Source organism: Lontra canadensis, unplaced genomic scaffold (assembly GCF_010015895.1).
Source record: "Lontra canadensis isolate GAN:19392208 unplaced genomic scaffold, GSC_riverotter_1.0 scaffold55, whole genome shotgun sequence".
NCBI classification, from domain to species: Eukaryota; Metazoa; Chordata; class Mammalia; order Carnivora; family Mustelidae; genus Lontra; species Lontra canadensis.
This window is the reverse complement of record NW_022631049.1, coordinates 3,694,485-3,708,686: the sequence shown is the minus strand read 5'-3', so window position 1 is coordinate 3,708,686 and position 14,202 is coordinate 3,694,485. Positions and strand designations below refer to the sequence as shown.

General features: G+C 55.1%; 1 protein-coding gene across 2 annotated transcripts in view; it reads right to left on the bottom strand.

The window, feature by feature from the left end:
* Positions 1-4,032: 4,032 nt before the first annotated feature.
* SPTB (spectrin beta, erythrocytic) overlaps positions 4,033-14,202 on the bottom strand; it is a 119,394-nt gene continuing 109,224 nt past the window's right edge. Inside the window, exons 32-35 of one of the 2 annotated variants that reach the window (XM_032875188.1) lie at positions 7,231-7,478; positions 4,764-4,937; positions 4,453-4,495; positions 4,033-4,335 (exon numbers count right to left, since the gene is read on the bottom strand). In XM_032875188.1, the coding sequence (XP_032731079.1) occupies positions 4,168-4,335; positions 4,453-4,495; positions 4,764-4,937; positions 7,231-7,478 (633 nt within the window). In that variant the 3' untranslated portion in view covers positions 4,033-4,167. The remainder of the gene's footprint in view (positions 4,336-4,452; positions 4,496-4,763; positions 4,938-7,230; positions 7,479-14,202) is intronic. The other variant, XM_032875187.1, reaches the window with a different exon arrangement.

The following is a 14,202-nucleotide window of genomic DNA, read 5'->3' as shown; positions in this document are numbered from 1 at the left end:
GGGACCAGTGTTGGCCTAAAAAAGGTGAGGAAATGAACGTTTTTCTAATGACAGAAATTTCCCATGTCTGGTGCCTTTTCTCTCCCTCTCTAGTTCCCAGGAGACATCCTAGGAGACAAGGATTCTAAATTTGGAGCCTAGACCTGTCTTGCGGTGGCTTGCAACGTCACATGAGGAGAGCAAATGCATTTTTTCTGGGGACGGAGCCTCCGTTTTCATCCTATTCTCAAAGTGCCTTTTCTCAAAAGGACTGGGGGAGTGCCTGCTGATTTCTGATTGGGTTTTCTGCCCTTCCTCTGTGGTGGACCAGCCTTGTTTGGCCCTGTTTCTGTAGGCAAGTGTTCCACTGGTCTGCTGGGTCAGGGCTCTGTGAGTTTCTGATCTTGCAGGACAGACTCAACCTGAAGGCGGTTGTGTAGAGTCTGAAGAGGTCAGGGGGGCGGTGGAAGCCAGGAGAGGCCTCTCCTAGGCAGAAGCAGATGGGGTAGAGCTACCTGCTGTCCTGAATGTTCTGTGACCATTGCTACTGGTGCTGGGGATAGTTGCCTCCTACCAGGCTTGGGGTTTGATGCTCAGGATCCAGGAAGGTACTGAGGTGAGAGGACACCCAGGTTCTGGTCCTAGCCCTGCCATCAATTAGCTGGGTCACCTGAACTCTTGCTTTTTTTTTTTTCCTCATCTCCGATTTGGAGAAAATGGATCATGCATTGCTTCTCAAACTCCCTGACTCAAACTTCTTGGAGGGTAGGGCCTGGGAAGTTGTAGTGAATACTTTTCCCCAGGTGATCCTTAACCATCTAGGTATGACTGGGAGCCTAGAACCAGCTCACTGGTTCTCACTCGCTCCCACTGAGAGTCGTCCATGGAGCCTTTTAAAAAGTGATGATGCCGGTTACATCCACCTAGACCAAAAGAAATCACCCCCCCCGCCCCCCCGCCCAGATGAATCTCTGGCACGGCACCTCTAATGATTCCGATGTCCAGCGAAGGCCAAGAGCTCTGTGGGGAAGGGCTTGCTGCGGGCCCTCAAGGTGGCTGACTGTATGAACGAGCGAGCTTCTGTCAGGGTCTCTGGCGAGGCACAGCAGCTGGGCCTGGGCATGAGACGCTTCGGGGACCAACCAGAGACTGGCTCTCCCTCTGTCTCCATGGTGGTCCCTCCCTGCCCTTGCTCACTCAACCACCCTTCCTTGGTCCCATTCAGAGGGAAACAAAACCAGTCAAATAAGTAACAGAGAAAGATGGAGCATTATTGATTTATTAGAAAAACTAGTAAATGGGTTTTCTCTGGTTGGTGGAAGCACATTTGAGCAGGTGGAGGACAAGGCCCAGCCGGCCCCAGGGCCAGCACCAGAGTGTGTGGTCTGTGCCCAACAGGCTTGCAGTCTTGTGGAGCTGCCTCCTCCCTTGTGTCCTCCCTGAGCTTGCTTGTCCAAGGGACCAGGCCGTATGGTCCTCTGGATCCTTGCCTGCTCCCCCGCTGAAGGGTGGCGAGCGAGATCCAGGACCAACCTTGGGAACCCTAGCTGCCCTCCGATAGGCAGGAAAGAGAAGTGTGGTGGGGACGCTGAGCCTTCCACAAGCTTCCAGTTATGGGTGCTAGTTTGTGGGGGCTGAGGGGATGCCTGGCGATCTTCCATACTGCCCCCCCCCAACCAACCATGAGGGGCCAGAGGATGAAGGGGAAGGAGAGAAGGAAGGAGGACCACCTAACCATACCCAGAAGGAGCTTCCTCTAAGCTGCCCTGGGGAGGAAGCCTGTTATGCTGGTGTGGACTGGAGCGTGTCAGCCTAGTTTGGGAATACTGTGAAAAGATTGCAAAGTAGAAAATGTAAGGAGGGGAAAACCCTTGCAAGGGGCACGGGAACTTCAACCCCTGTGGCACAATCTTCCCAAGCCAGCCTCCTGTAGCTTTAGGGCTGTCGGGTGTCTTGGGGCCTGCGTGATGGAGGAGGGATGCCTGGGGCGCTGGCAAGAGCCAGTGGGTCACATGCGGTTGGCTGCCATTGCCCAGTCCGGGAGTCCTGGGGTGGTGGGATCCTACCTCTTCCTTTGGGGCCCTTTCAGTCTTTGGGCTGTGGGATTACTTGCTGGAAATTTCTCACCTCAGTTGCTACTTTGGCACGCATGGAAGGAAGAGTGGGGGGCGCCTTGTCTCCCTAAAGACTGGCCTAGGGAAAGAGTTGAGGAAGATGGTTGCCACTACCTGCTGTGCAGTAAGGAACGAGCTGTTTGCCTTGTAGCACGACATGCCCTCAGATGCTCCAGAGGCTTTCGTTGCCAGGTGAGTGTAGTCACCGCACGGCCTCCTGCCTCAGTTTCCCCAGAGGGAGAAAGAGGCTGGTGAGTGGTATATACTAACTTCCCTGTAGATGCTAAAAGGGATGTAGGGTTAGATGCATAGAGGCCAAGGGAAGACCCTGGCTACAAAGGTGAGACCCCCCCCTCCTGATCTGGGGATGTCAGGCTCCCGTGGAGAACTTCCCTCCTGCTGTTCTTGTTTGAAGTTAGTTAGCTACCCTTTGACAGGGTGGTTCTGATCTCTAAGCTGTGCCTGCAAGAAGGGCTCCTGGGAAGGCCTAATAACTCTGGGTGCCTACCCCTGTGGTTGCAATCGGAACCTCACCTCCCTTCCAGAGGAATCATCTCCGTGTGCCTGAGGCTCCTCATAGGGAAGGTGATAGAGCAGCAGCTGAGGCCCCAGGGACGTAGGGTCTCTTCAGGGGGAAACACCTGCTGCCCCCAGTTTGACCCCTTTTGGACCTAAACCCAGTGAAGATGCTGGGTGGGAGCTGTATTGCTTTCAGAGTGGTGGGGGAGATCTTTGTGGGAACGAGTGCCCTCTTTCCCCCAGAGATTGGACCTTCACAGCACGGGGAAGGCGGGGTGGGGGGAGCCTCTCCCTGGGGAAATCGTGCAGAGGGCTCCTTTCGGCTGGGCTTGGGGAAGGGGGTGTTAGATGTTTGGTGGCCTTTGTACCCATGTGACTTGATAAGGACCTCAGGAGAAGCTGAGCAAGGGCTGCTGTACCTTCATGGCCCAGGCCCCCGGCATTTGTTGTAGTTGCCCAGCGGTGGTGTGACATGGGTGGTAGTACCCAGGTTACGGTTCCATTTGCTGCCCAGAGTGATAGGTCATGAACTTCACTATCTGTTCAGCCAGTACCCTCAGATGGTACCAGCTACAGCCAGGACATTGAGCCTTTGGCTTTGGGCTGCTTCACTGCAGATGCTGGCTATCCATCTTCAGTCTGGGGAACTGTACTGTCCCTAAGGGACCCTGGATCTGAGTTGGACAGTGCTGGTTTGGCTGGGAGTTGGGGAGGATCCCAGAGTGCAGAGGCAGAGCCTTGGGCAATGTCAAGGTCTGTCTGCCTCCTTCACCTCTGAGCCCTGTGCTACGCTGTTCTAAGAGGACCAGCTTGAGAGCTCTTGCTCCTTTCCACTGCCTGTGGTGGTAACAGAGGGCCCTGGAGGCAGTGGAGGCCCTTATATTTAGGACCCACCAACCTTGGTAGTGCCCCTCCACGGTTTTTTTGTTTGTTTTGTTTTTTGGTGAGAGCAAGAAGGTGGAAGGGATACGGTGGCCCCTGAGGTATGCGTCCCAGTTTCAAGGAAGCCCCGTGGGAAAGAGGCCCCTTGTGTCTCTGGGGTCCCCAGCAGCCCCTCGGCTAGAGCTAGTGCCCTGGGTGCCTACCTGAAGCTCCTTCCTCATGCCCCTAAGGGGCAGCTCAGGCATTTCCCTTGTCCTCTTCCATTTCCCTGGCCGTGACCAAATGGGAGGCGGCCCCAAGCAAGGCCTTCTTTGGGAGTGGGCAGCATCTGAGGAACCTCCTGTCTTCTCCAGTTTTTGTGGGGCTTGAGGGCCAGAGGGCCCTCCGTTGGGAGGAGGGGGCAGGCGGGAGAGGAGGACAGGCGCCTGGGAAACCGTTTCCCGCCCCAGGGCTCCTGGCCCTGGGCGGGAGCCTGGGCTGCACAGGAGCAGAGGCGGGCAGGAGCCGGCGGAGGCGGGCATCGCAGCGCAGCGGGCCCCTGGCTGCAGGCTGTGGTCGCGGTTGGAACAGGCAGGCGCAGGCAGGGGCAGGGGAGGACTGGGCCCGGGCTGAGGCCGCGGGCGCCCCGCCAGTCCCTACATGGCCCGGTCCCGCCGGCGGGGCGCCAGAGAGGCTACTTCTTTTTGGGGAAGAAGCTGAATCTCTTCTCCTTGTCTTTCTTGCCAAGGCTGGTGTCGGGGCCGGTGACAGAGGGCAGGGGCAAGCTCTGTGCCTTGATGCGGATGCTCTGGGACTCGTTGATGGCGGTGCTCACGCCCTGCAGCCAGGATAGCATCTCCTCCTGCAGGGCGGGAGGGCCGTGGGCCACCAGGGAGGGGCATGCCCCAGGACTGCTGGTGGGAGAGGGACCCCTGCTCCTTGGGCAGCAGGGGTCTGGGTGAGGTCACCGTGCACTTACCTCGTCCTTGCCGTGGAAGAGCCACTCGCTGCCATTGCTCAGCCTAGGACAAAAGAGGGTTTCCTGCTAGGTGGCCACCTCTGCCTGGAGAGGAGCCAGAATCCGGAGCCTCCCCAGGACCAGAACCCTCACAGGCAGCACAGCAACCTGCTGAGAGAGGTGAACATCTGGACTCTAAGCTAAGCCTCTTTGGTTTGAAAAATTCCCGAGGGGCAACTTAGGCGAGGAGCCGGTCGCCCCCAGGCTCCCGTCCAGCCGCTGCTGCCAAACTGAGCTGCCACGGAAGGGGCCCTGGGCGGGAGGGGCCTCACCGCAGCTTGAAGACATGCTTCTTCTTCTTGTAGTTGGCCGCGATCTCACAGATGGCGTGTCTCAGGGCCAGGGGTTCCTCCCCGTGGTAGGGCACCCCCAGCGCCAGGTTCTTGGCGTCCTTGTAGAAGGTCAGCTCGCGGTTCCGGAGCACGCAGTACAGGTTGTTCCACGACCTGTGGAGGTGCCGGCCGGCCGGTCACGCATGCCCGGGTGCCGACACCCCCGTAAGCAATTCTTACAGCGTTGCCTTTTTTTTTTTTTTTTAATGATACCATTTTTGCCCCAATAAATAGTAACACATTTTACAGTTAGAAAAGGAAATGGAAATCATCTGTATGTCATTCCACTACTGAAAGTTAGGTATTTTCTTCTAGTCTTTCTATTCACATTTTCTTCTCTTCATATGTTTAATGAAAATGGGTTATAGTGTATATTCAGTTTCATAGCCAGCTTTTAAGATTAACACTGTATCAGGGCACCTGGGTAGCTCAGTCGGTTGAGCATCCAACTCTTGGTTTTGGCTCACGTCCTGATCTCGGGGTCCTGAGATGGAACCCTGTGCTGGGCTCCGTGCCCGGGGGAGTCTGCTGGAGTTTCTTGCCTTTTCCTTCTGTCCACCCCCCACTCATGCCCGCTTGCCCTCTAAAATAAACCTAAAAAAATGATTAACAATATATCATGAATATTTTCACATATCCTTCAAATCTTTCCTAAAAACAATTTTAGGAATTAATTTTAGGAAATAATAGGGTATCCCATTCTATATATAATCCCTCTATTGGCGGGTCTTATAATTACTGGAAATTTAAACAGTGCAGTTTAAACAGCAATGTGATAAACATTCATGCATAAATCTTTGCTATAACTTGGGTCTTACCTTGAGGTACATTTCTTTCCAATTTTAGTGTATGTGCTGCCGAAGCGAGCACTTGAGGTACATTTCTAAGAGTAGGATTAGTGAGTCTAGGACCAACACTGTAACCTTAACTTTCAAAGCCCTTCTGCACCCATGAGCATATGTGATTCTCACCACAGAACTGAAGGGAGCAGAGCAGCATTTTGTTCTGGTTATTTTTCGTTTTATATGAGGAGATCTGCCCGGTATACTACACAAGCACTTTTTAAAGAATTGTTTGTGCAAATCAAGACTCAGCTGATGTTTGGTGACAAGGTTATAAGCTTACGGGTAGGCTGACCTGAGCTTCTTGACCGACTAATGGGAAACTCAGTACCTATTCACACTTCACAGGAATGAATGCTGGGGAACAGGGCAACGGTCAGCTTTTCCTCCTCCCCTTGGAGGGCAGGAAGGTGGAGAGCTTGTTGGGCTCATAGGGAGGAAAGACTGCAAGTTCAAAGAGAGAACTTGACCTGTACTGGACGGGCAGGCTCTAGAGCCTTTTCATGGGGCCCAGGTTTCTGACACGCAGAGAAAGATCCTCCCAGAGAGCTCCCATCCTTCCTGCGGCCCCCACTACCTGCTTTGAGCTTGGACTCCCAAGTAAAGCAGTTGCTGAGAAGGAGCTGGGTCCTGGAGTAAATTACTGCCTCAGACAAATGACTTCTCTGAAATTCTGTTTCTCCATCTGGGAAATAGAAACCTTGGTATCACAGGGTGGTTGTGAAGATGGTATCAGTCCGAACGATGCCTTGCACATTGTAGGTGCTCAGTAAATGCCAGTTTCCCCTTTTCTTGTGGGCTCTGTATAAATAATAAACTTCTTCAGGGTGCTTGGGCCCCCAAATTCATTTTTGGGACATGCTGTAGCATGTCCCACCCTGCTCCCAGCCCAGGCTCTGTATGCTGCCACTTGCCTTCCACCTCCTGATGCTGCCCTGTGTCCCCACAACCCTGGAACGCTGCTAGGACCTTGCGTAGCAGCAGCCCTGAACGGACTGAACTCAAGGACGTTAACTGCCTGAGGGCCAGGAAAGGATGTGGCCTTCGAATGAGTTCCTCAGGGTCACAGAGTTGCTGCAGGACAGCACTGGGCAGGACCCCCGGAAGGCACGTATGCCAACTCCATTCTTCTATTCTACAGCTGGGGAAACAGGCCCAGATTGGTTTAAAAGTGGGCCTTGGTCAAGGATATGTTTTTACTGCCAAGACCTACCTACCTCTTACCAAGCTCTGAGATAAGAATAATGGCTAATATTCACTGAGAACCTACTCTGCTAGGCCTGGGATCTGTACCGGAGGTATGGTCTCCTCCTCATCCTCATTTTACAAATGGGGAAACAAAGGCTGAGTCACTTGTACAAGGGCATAGGATTTGAACTCAGGACTTTCCCCATCATGCCAAGTACCTCCAAGTACCTCCAAGTAGCTGGCCCAAAGGGAGCCCTCAGATTAGAGGCAGGAGGCCCCCTTTCCCCTACAAACGCCCATGTTGCCGAGGCTCTGTAAGGGGAGAGGTCCCTGGAAGGCACCCACACCTCCCCCCAGGCAGCCTCTCCCGCACACACCTGTTGGATGCCTTCTTGTTGGGTCCCTCCAGGTCATGCTTGCGTCCCAGGTAGCCCTCCATCTGCACGCTGTACCCGTGGTCCCGCTGGGCCGGAGGCGCCGTAGGCTCATCACCCTCACTCAGAGGCGTGTCTAGGACCTTAAAGAGCGGCTCAGGGGCGGGCCTCTCATCCCCACTGGATTTCTCCTGCGGCCCCGGAAGGAGTGGCGGCTGTAGGTCCTGAGGCCACTGGCTCTCTTCTTCCCCCTGCTCAGGGGCATATGGGAGGAGCACACCTTGCTAGGGGTTCAGACCCAACGGTGGTTACTTGGCAGGACTGGGAAGGCTGAGCCCCCCACCCCCCAGCCTCCTTCCTTTCTGGCTTTCCCTTGACCTGTGGGGGTGGGGGGCCCTGGTCTGCTCCCATAGGCTCTTCCCATGCCTCTGGCTCTATTTCCCCCACCCCCACCCCCGCCGGGCAACGCAGTGATGGAGCTGCTTAGAGTCAGCTGAGGGGCCCGGGTGATGGTTTCGATGCTGGAGCTTTCCAATGCTGCCCCGGCCCCTCCAGCTGAGTTAAACGTCCGGCAAGATTTCCTATGAAGGGTTGTGCTGCTAACACATGTGAAAAATATCTAGTATGATGTTGAATGGGGACTCTGCTGGTACTTGCTTGTGTCTGAGTCCCCAAAGCCAAGGGGACAGGCCCTAAGTCTCCCCTGCCACCTTATGCCACCCACCTGGGTCCTCCCGGGTCACCGCTCTGGGCTAACTGGTCCTGCCCCCTCAGTGGACTGGGGTTGGTTGGAGTAGGGCAGTGGCTCCCAACCCCGGCTGCCTTCCGAGGCCTCCGGAGCTTTCACAGAACAGGCACCAGAGTGGGGGCAGCACAGTGGTAGTTCTGAGTAAGCTTTTCAGACTCTCTAATGAGCAGCTGATGTTGAGAATCCCCATAAGAAGGAGTCCCTGCTGGGCTGGGGGGAGGGGAGGTGGGGGAGTACTGTGGCTTTTACCTCCCTGCACTTCCCTGGGGGCCGTGGGGTGCTCCAGCCCCTGCCCAGCCCAGTGAGGGGCCTCCAGTGGAGGCAGATGTCCACAAGAAGGGGAGCGGACCTGGTCCCATCTGCAGGGGCCTTTGTGACCTGCCTTTGTGCCTATGGCAGAAGAGGGCGGGACAGATAGGAGCAGCACGGCAGCCGGCCCCCCACCGCTGGGTCGGGCACAGAGAGACTTCTGTGTGCCAAATGAGCACCAGTGAAGGGAGCCTTGCACAAACCAGTTCGTCAGAGCCCTGTCTCCAGGCCTGACTGCTGGAGACCTTACAGCACCAGGTGGGAAGGGTCTTTCTTGCAGGTCGTTGAGCTGGCCGCGTCTGGATAGCTGAAGGACCAAGGGCATCAGCCCAGGAGGACTAGGGCTGCCCCAGGCAGGAGACAGGGTTCCCTTTGCTACTCCCTGCTGCTTGCCCCACAACTGAAGGTGGAGCCTGGAGAAGCCAAAGAAGGGCAGAGACCCTGTGCTCCCCATTGTGGGTCCTTCAGACCATGACTCAAACCTGAAATAGAGAAATGGAGGATGGGAGAAAGCGGACACAACATCGGGTAGTGGATTGAAGCTTTAAACAGAGACACACTGGGTAGACTCTTTAACAGCTGAAAGTGACCAAGGACTGCCCGAGATGGTATTAAAGCAATGGAAGGAGAGGCTTAATGCCGATGTCTGACACCATGGCTGGGAGAAAGGCTTGGATCCCATCAAATTAGGACTGCCCAATACACAGTTTTAAGTTGGGGTTCCAGTAAGATCTTCTTTAAAGAAAGGATAATGGGACTGAAAAGTTTGAAGACCACTAACTAGTCCACTAGTCCAATACCTTTAATCTATGAGGAAATCTATGCTCAGAGAGGTTAAGTGACTTACCCAAGACCACACAGCTAATAAGTATCAGAAGTGATTGAGAGCGTGCGATCCAGAATTAAAGAAGGCAAGGGTTTTTTGTTTTTTTAAATTGCATCTTTAGGTCTTTCATCTTCTCCTGTCTTAGAGCCCCACAAGAGCTGTGGCTGGCTGACACTCAACTCATCCGTAGTACTTGTAGCTTCAAATGTCTGCAGTGAGCTAGCACGGGCCACAAGGATCTAGAGGATCCAAAGCCCTGTCTGGATCATCCTCTAGTGGGCGGGGGAGGAGGGCAGGATTGGCAGGGATGAGACTGGGAGCCTGGGTTTGGGCTTCTGTGGACTCAATCAGGCTACCCTTCTGACTGGGTGTAAAACTTGGTGGGGGGTGGGTTATTAATGCAGAAAGTGAAGCCTCTTTCATCCCCCACCTCTCCATCTGGCTGTACTGCTCCTAGTCATGGGCCAGAGCTTTCTTTCCCTGCACCTGCAGGGACTTGTTGGGGGGTGGTGGTCAGAGAAGACCCTCGCAGCTGTGTGTGCCTCTCTCGCTCAGCCTCTGCTCTCTGCAGACTGGTTTTACTGGGGACTGTGTCCACATATTCTCCCCGTGCTGCCACTCTCCTTCCTTTCTGGAACTGTCCTCTGAAAATAAAGGCAGATTTTTCCAGGACTGCCAACTTCATCTTAACCTTCCTTCTGCTTCCTCCTCCTGAGTGCTGGACTGCCACTCCCTAGCAGGGGCATTCAGAGGCCAATGGCCTGCAAGGTCACAAGTTAAATAGCCAGGTCATGGGATTGTTTTAGAAAATGGGGTTTTCCAGTGTCTGCAAAGGTTTCTTCTGTGCTCTGGACTGTTTGTGTGGAGACAATTTAAAAGCCACTCTGTCCCTCTGTCCTGAAGGCCAAGGCCTGAGCAAGAGCCCAGCATGAGGGGGAGAGGAGTGTTTGGCAGAGCTGCTCTTCAGGGCTAAGGGAGGAGCCCTGGATGAGAAAGATGGGGCAGAAGGGTCTTTGGCCAGAAGGATCTAACTTTCCCAGCCCCCTTTCTAAAAGAAAGCTGCGGGAGGGCTGGGAGGTGGGGGGGGCGTGTTCCTGCTGCCCCTGGAACTGTGCCACGCTCTGATATGAAGAGTCTGCCTCGCCCTATAAGGGAGGGGTGGGTGGGTAGCAGAACAGGAGGAGGGGTGGCTAGGTGAGGAGTGGGGCCCAGAGCTGGCTACTCTTGTGGCTGTAGAGACCGGCAGTTTCTGCTGAAAGGCCCTGGAGAGGGGAGATGATCTAAGACTCCCTCCTGTCCTCTGTCTTATAAGGCAGGAGGCCCACGTCTTTAGCCCCTAGCTCCCGAGGACGGAGCACAGATTTCACCCACACTGCTGAGGGTGCCTCGCCGGGGGATGCCCCTTGGGGTGGCTAAAAGAGGGGGACAGGAGGAAATTCTTGGTGGCAGGCTGGAGCAGCTGGGCAGTCTAGCCAAAAAATGGGAGTGACTATCTGTGGGAGAACGGCCCGGGTTGGGGGGCTGGAATCAGGGATGTGGAGCCAGGTTCTCCCGTTTGGGGAACAGGTGGCTGAAATGGAGGCATCTGAGAGGAGGCGTGTGTGTTGGCTGCTGGGATCGTGAGGTCAGAGGAGGGTAGAGGACAGGCAGCACTGCCTGTGGTTTGGGGACATCAGGGGAGGAAAAGGCACAGACAGGAGAGGCTTTTAGGATCTCACAGGACTGTAGTCAAGCAGGGAGAGGCCTCTCAGTTCCTGATGGGCAGGGGATGGCCACCTCTTTTCAGAGTCTTGTAAGCTTGACTTTTTAGGGTCCTGCCTTGCTAGGAAGCTGGCTTGGGCAGGCGAAGTATGCAGAGGACCACAAAGAAGGTTCAAGAAGTGAGGGAAAGATGGGTACATTTCTGCTCTGGACTAAAGGAGCTGAAGGTGTACTTCCAGGCCCAGCCAGCTGGTGGTGCAGAAGACAGCACAGAGATGGCCAACTTTCCAGCTCCCACGAGAAAAATCACCTGGCCTGGGACAACAGGGTGTTTTGGAGGTTCTAGAAGATGCTCAGTGAACTCAAGATGTATTAACAAGCAAGGTAACACAAGTGAGGGAGCTTCTCTCTAAAGGAGATGCTGACAAGCGAGAACCAGGCCATGAGGGTGCCCCCCCCACCCCCGCTGAGGACACCATTCTACCTTGTCATGTGCTGGTCTTGCCATCTGATCTCACAGTGAGGACTGAGCCTGGAATGCATACTTGGGCAGATCAAGGGGGAGGTGCTGGGGGGGGGGGCGGGGAGTTGGTTTGAGAGGGCTCTGGCAATGGATGTTAGAATTCATATGGAGAAGGCTTCTTTTAAGAGATGAAAGACTGCAGTGACGGACAGAAGAAAACGAAGGGAAAAATAAAGGCTGATACTCTCCTAGATGCCAGAAGTTCTACCTATATTCTCTCTCCCAATACTCACACCTGTGAGGCAGGTATCATCACCACCCCTATTTTATAGATTCTGGAAAGTGGGGGTCAGGGGATGAGTAACTTGCTCAGCCACACATCTAGTGAGTGGAAAGTCAAGGTCCCAAACTCTGCATTTTTCCTACAGAATCCTGCTGCACGAGGGGCGGGAATTACCGCTCCAGAGGAGGGCACCTATGCGGTGCAGTTCTTGGTCAAAATGGGCCGAGCCCGCTGATGTGGGATGAGTCAGAGAACACCTTTAGGGGCCGGAAGAGGGGCTTGGGGCCAGAGGAGACCTATGGCTGGATGCCTGAGGCAATCAAAACAAGGCTATGAAACGAGGTGAGGGAAGCTGGCCACTTCTACAGCCGAGAATTGCATGCTCCCCCTTGTGTCGGACGTCTGGGCACTTGTCCTCTGGGAAAGAGGTGGGAAGGACTGTGGGCAGGCAGGCTGGGAAGACAGTTTAGAAGACTGTTGTTTACAAGAAAAGAAATGCTTTGTTGAGTTGAAAGAAGAAATGAAGAGATGGCAACTCAGGGTGAGCAGAGACAAATGCCTACAGAGAGAAGCCGCAGGAGTGGCTGCGGTGCAGCTGTCACAAGAGGTGGGATGAGGGTGCAGAATGGCTCCACATGGGACCCCAGGGGCCAGCCATCCACCTGAGATGACAACTGGCACAGCAGGGAAGATGATGAGGGAGGGTGGAGGAAGGCACCAGGTGAAGTGAGGGGAAAGGAGAGGGAGTGTTCGGGGTCCCCTCAGACAGGGATGGGAAGACCTGGTCCACTGCCATCATGGGTGGGAGGAGAATGAGGCTTCCTTGGGAGCAGTCTTCATCATTCCTGCCAGCAGTGTGGGCTCTTCTTGTCCCTCTGCCCTCGAGAAGCTGGTGGCCGCTCCATCCCATGGTGACTCTGAGCCAGCTGCTCAGAAAAATTAATGATGCCCACTCCCCCATCCAGCTCCGATGCCCAGTGGTTAAGCTGGCAGCTTCAAGCCCCATTTCTGAGATGCCTCCACTGTTAACTGGGTTCCAGGCATGGTCTGAAAGGTATCCTGGCTGTGACCCCGAGCCCGCTGGGCACCGGGCACGCACCCCTCACATCTACAAGTGTCGGTCATTTCCCTGAAGCTTCCTCTGAGACCTTGAAAGGGAGGGGCACGGGTCCTAGGCAGCCCGACTGCCCGCCCTCCTCCCGGATGAGCCGTCCAGCCCTCCCCGGGGCAGCCAGCAGCGGGCAGTCTGGGAAGGGCGCGCTGAGAGTGCTGTCGGTGGGCTGCGCGTGGGTCAGAGTTCTCCCTGGGCAGCTGACGAAGGGGCCCGATAGCAACAGCACCCAGCAGTCGCTCACTGGAGTAGCCTCACGTGCCACCCCGTGACTCTGAGGACTGACTCGCTCTTGTGGTCACAGCCCCTAGGAACACCAGTCCCTTTCAGGGATGTCCCTCCCATGGTCACAGCTGCCCCACTGGGAGAGTTCCTCACGCAGGCCCCAATTTCCATCCCAAAGCCAAGAAACATGCAGTGCGCAGCAGACATCCAAGTCCTGTCGGCTGGGGACCCTCAAGCCCGGAGTGACTTGGACCCACTGTGATACGGTCTGTCCGCTGTGAAATCAACCACGTGTCACCACAGATACTACATCAGGGACTCTCAGGCCCCCAGGCTCTGGAAGACGAGGGTGCTTAACAAGACTCCTGAGTCCCTTCTAGAGCCACACCCCGGATGAAGGGGAGAAACACAAGGCAGGGGGATTAGGGTGACAGTGCCCCAGGCACTAGGAGGAAGGGGGATGGCTCAGCCTGCTGCCAGGCACCCATCCAGCACCCTGGGACCATCTTCAGAGCACAGACCTCCCCCAGAGCTGAGGCTCAACCCTGCCTCTCTCCGCCAAACAAGGACAAAGGCAAATACCCCAGCCCTTTACCTCCTTTCCCCTCTCCAGCCTCACACCAACTAGCACCTGACAAGCGAACAGGCTCCTCAGAACTAAGGATGAGACCAGAAGAGAGAGGGGAAACCCACCTCTCCCAGCCTCTCCTTTACTTTGGTACATTTTTTACACACTGGAATGTTCTAGACTTTCTGTAATCCCTAAGAGAGGGCTTTATAAAGGTGAGGGGACCCAGCGGGATTAGGCCGTTTGTCTAAAATCATGCAAGAAATCTCCCCCAGAATTAGGGACTAGAGCCCAAAGTCCTGACTTCCACTCCAGAAGTTTTGGCTTTTGTGATACCTTGTTTTTTCTGCGTGGCCTCATACACATTTACATACTTACCTGTATGAATTTTTTTTTTTTTTTTTTAACCAGAACACGCTCTAATGTGGAAAGGGGGTGAGGGAGGCAATTCATTGTATGGTGATGTGCTTGAGGGAGACTGACGTGGAGTGGCACGCATGCAGCCGGGAGAGGGAGGGCTGAGCTGGGGCCAGCAGGCTGCTCCCCACCCCCACCGTGCTGTGTAGCCGGCTAGGCAGGGGTTCAGGTGCCTGGCCCACTCCCATCCGCTCCCCCAAGCAGGAAGCCAGCATGCACTAGTGACAGGTTTCACAGAAAGCGACACCACATGGTTCTATTCTACAGGGTGCCCACACCAGACCACACATAGGGGACAGCAGGAGAGCCACCGTGCCCCAGGCC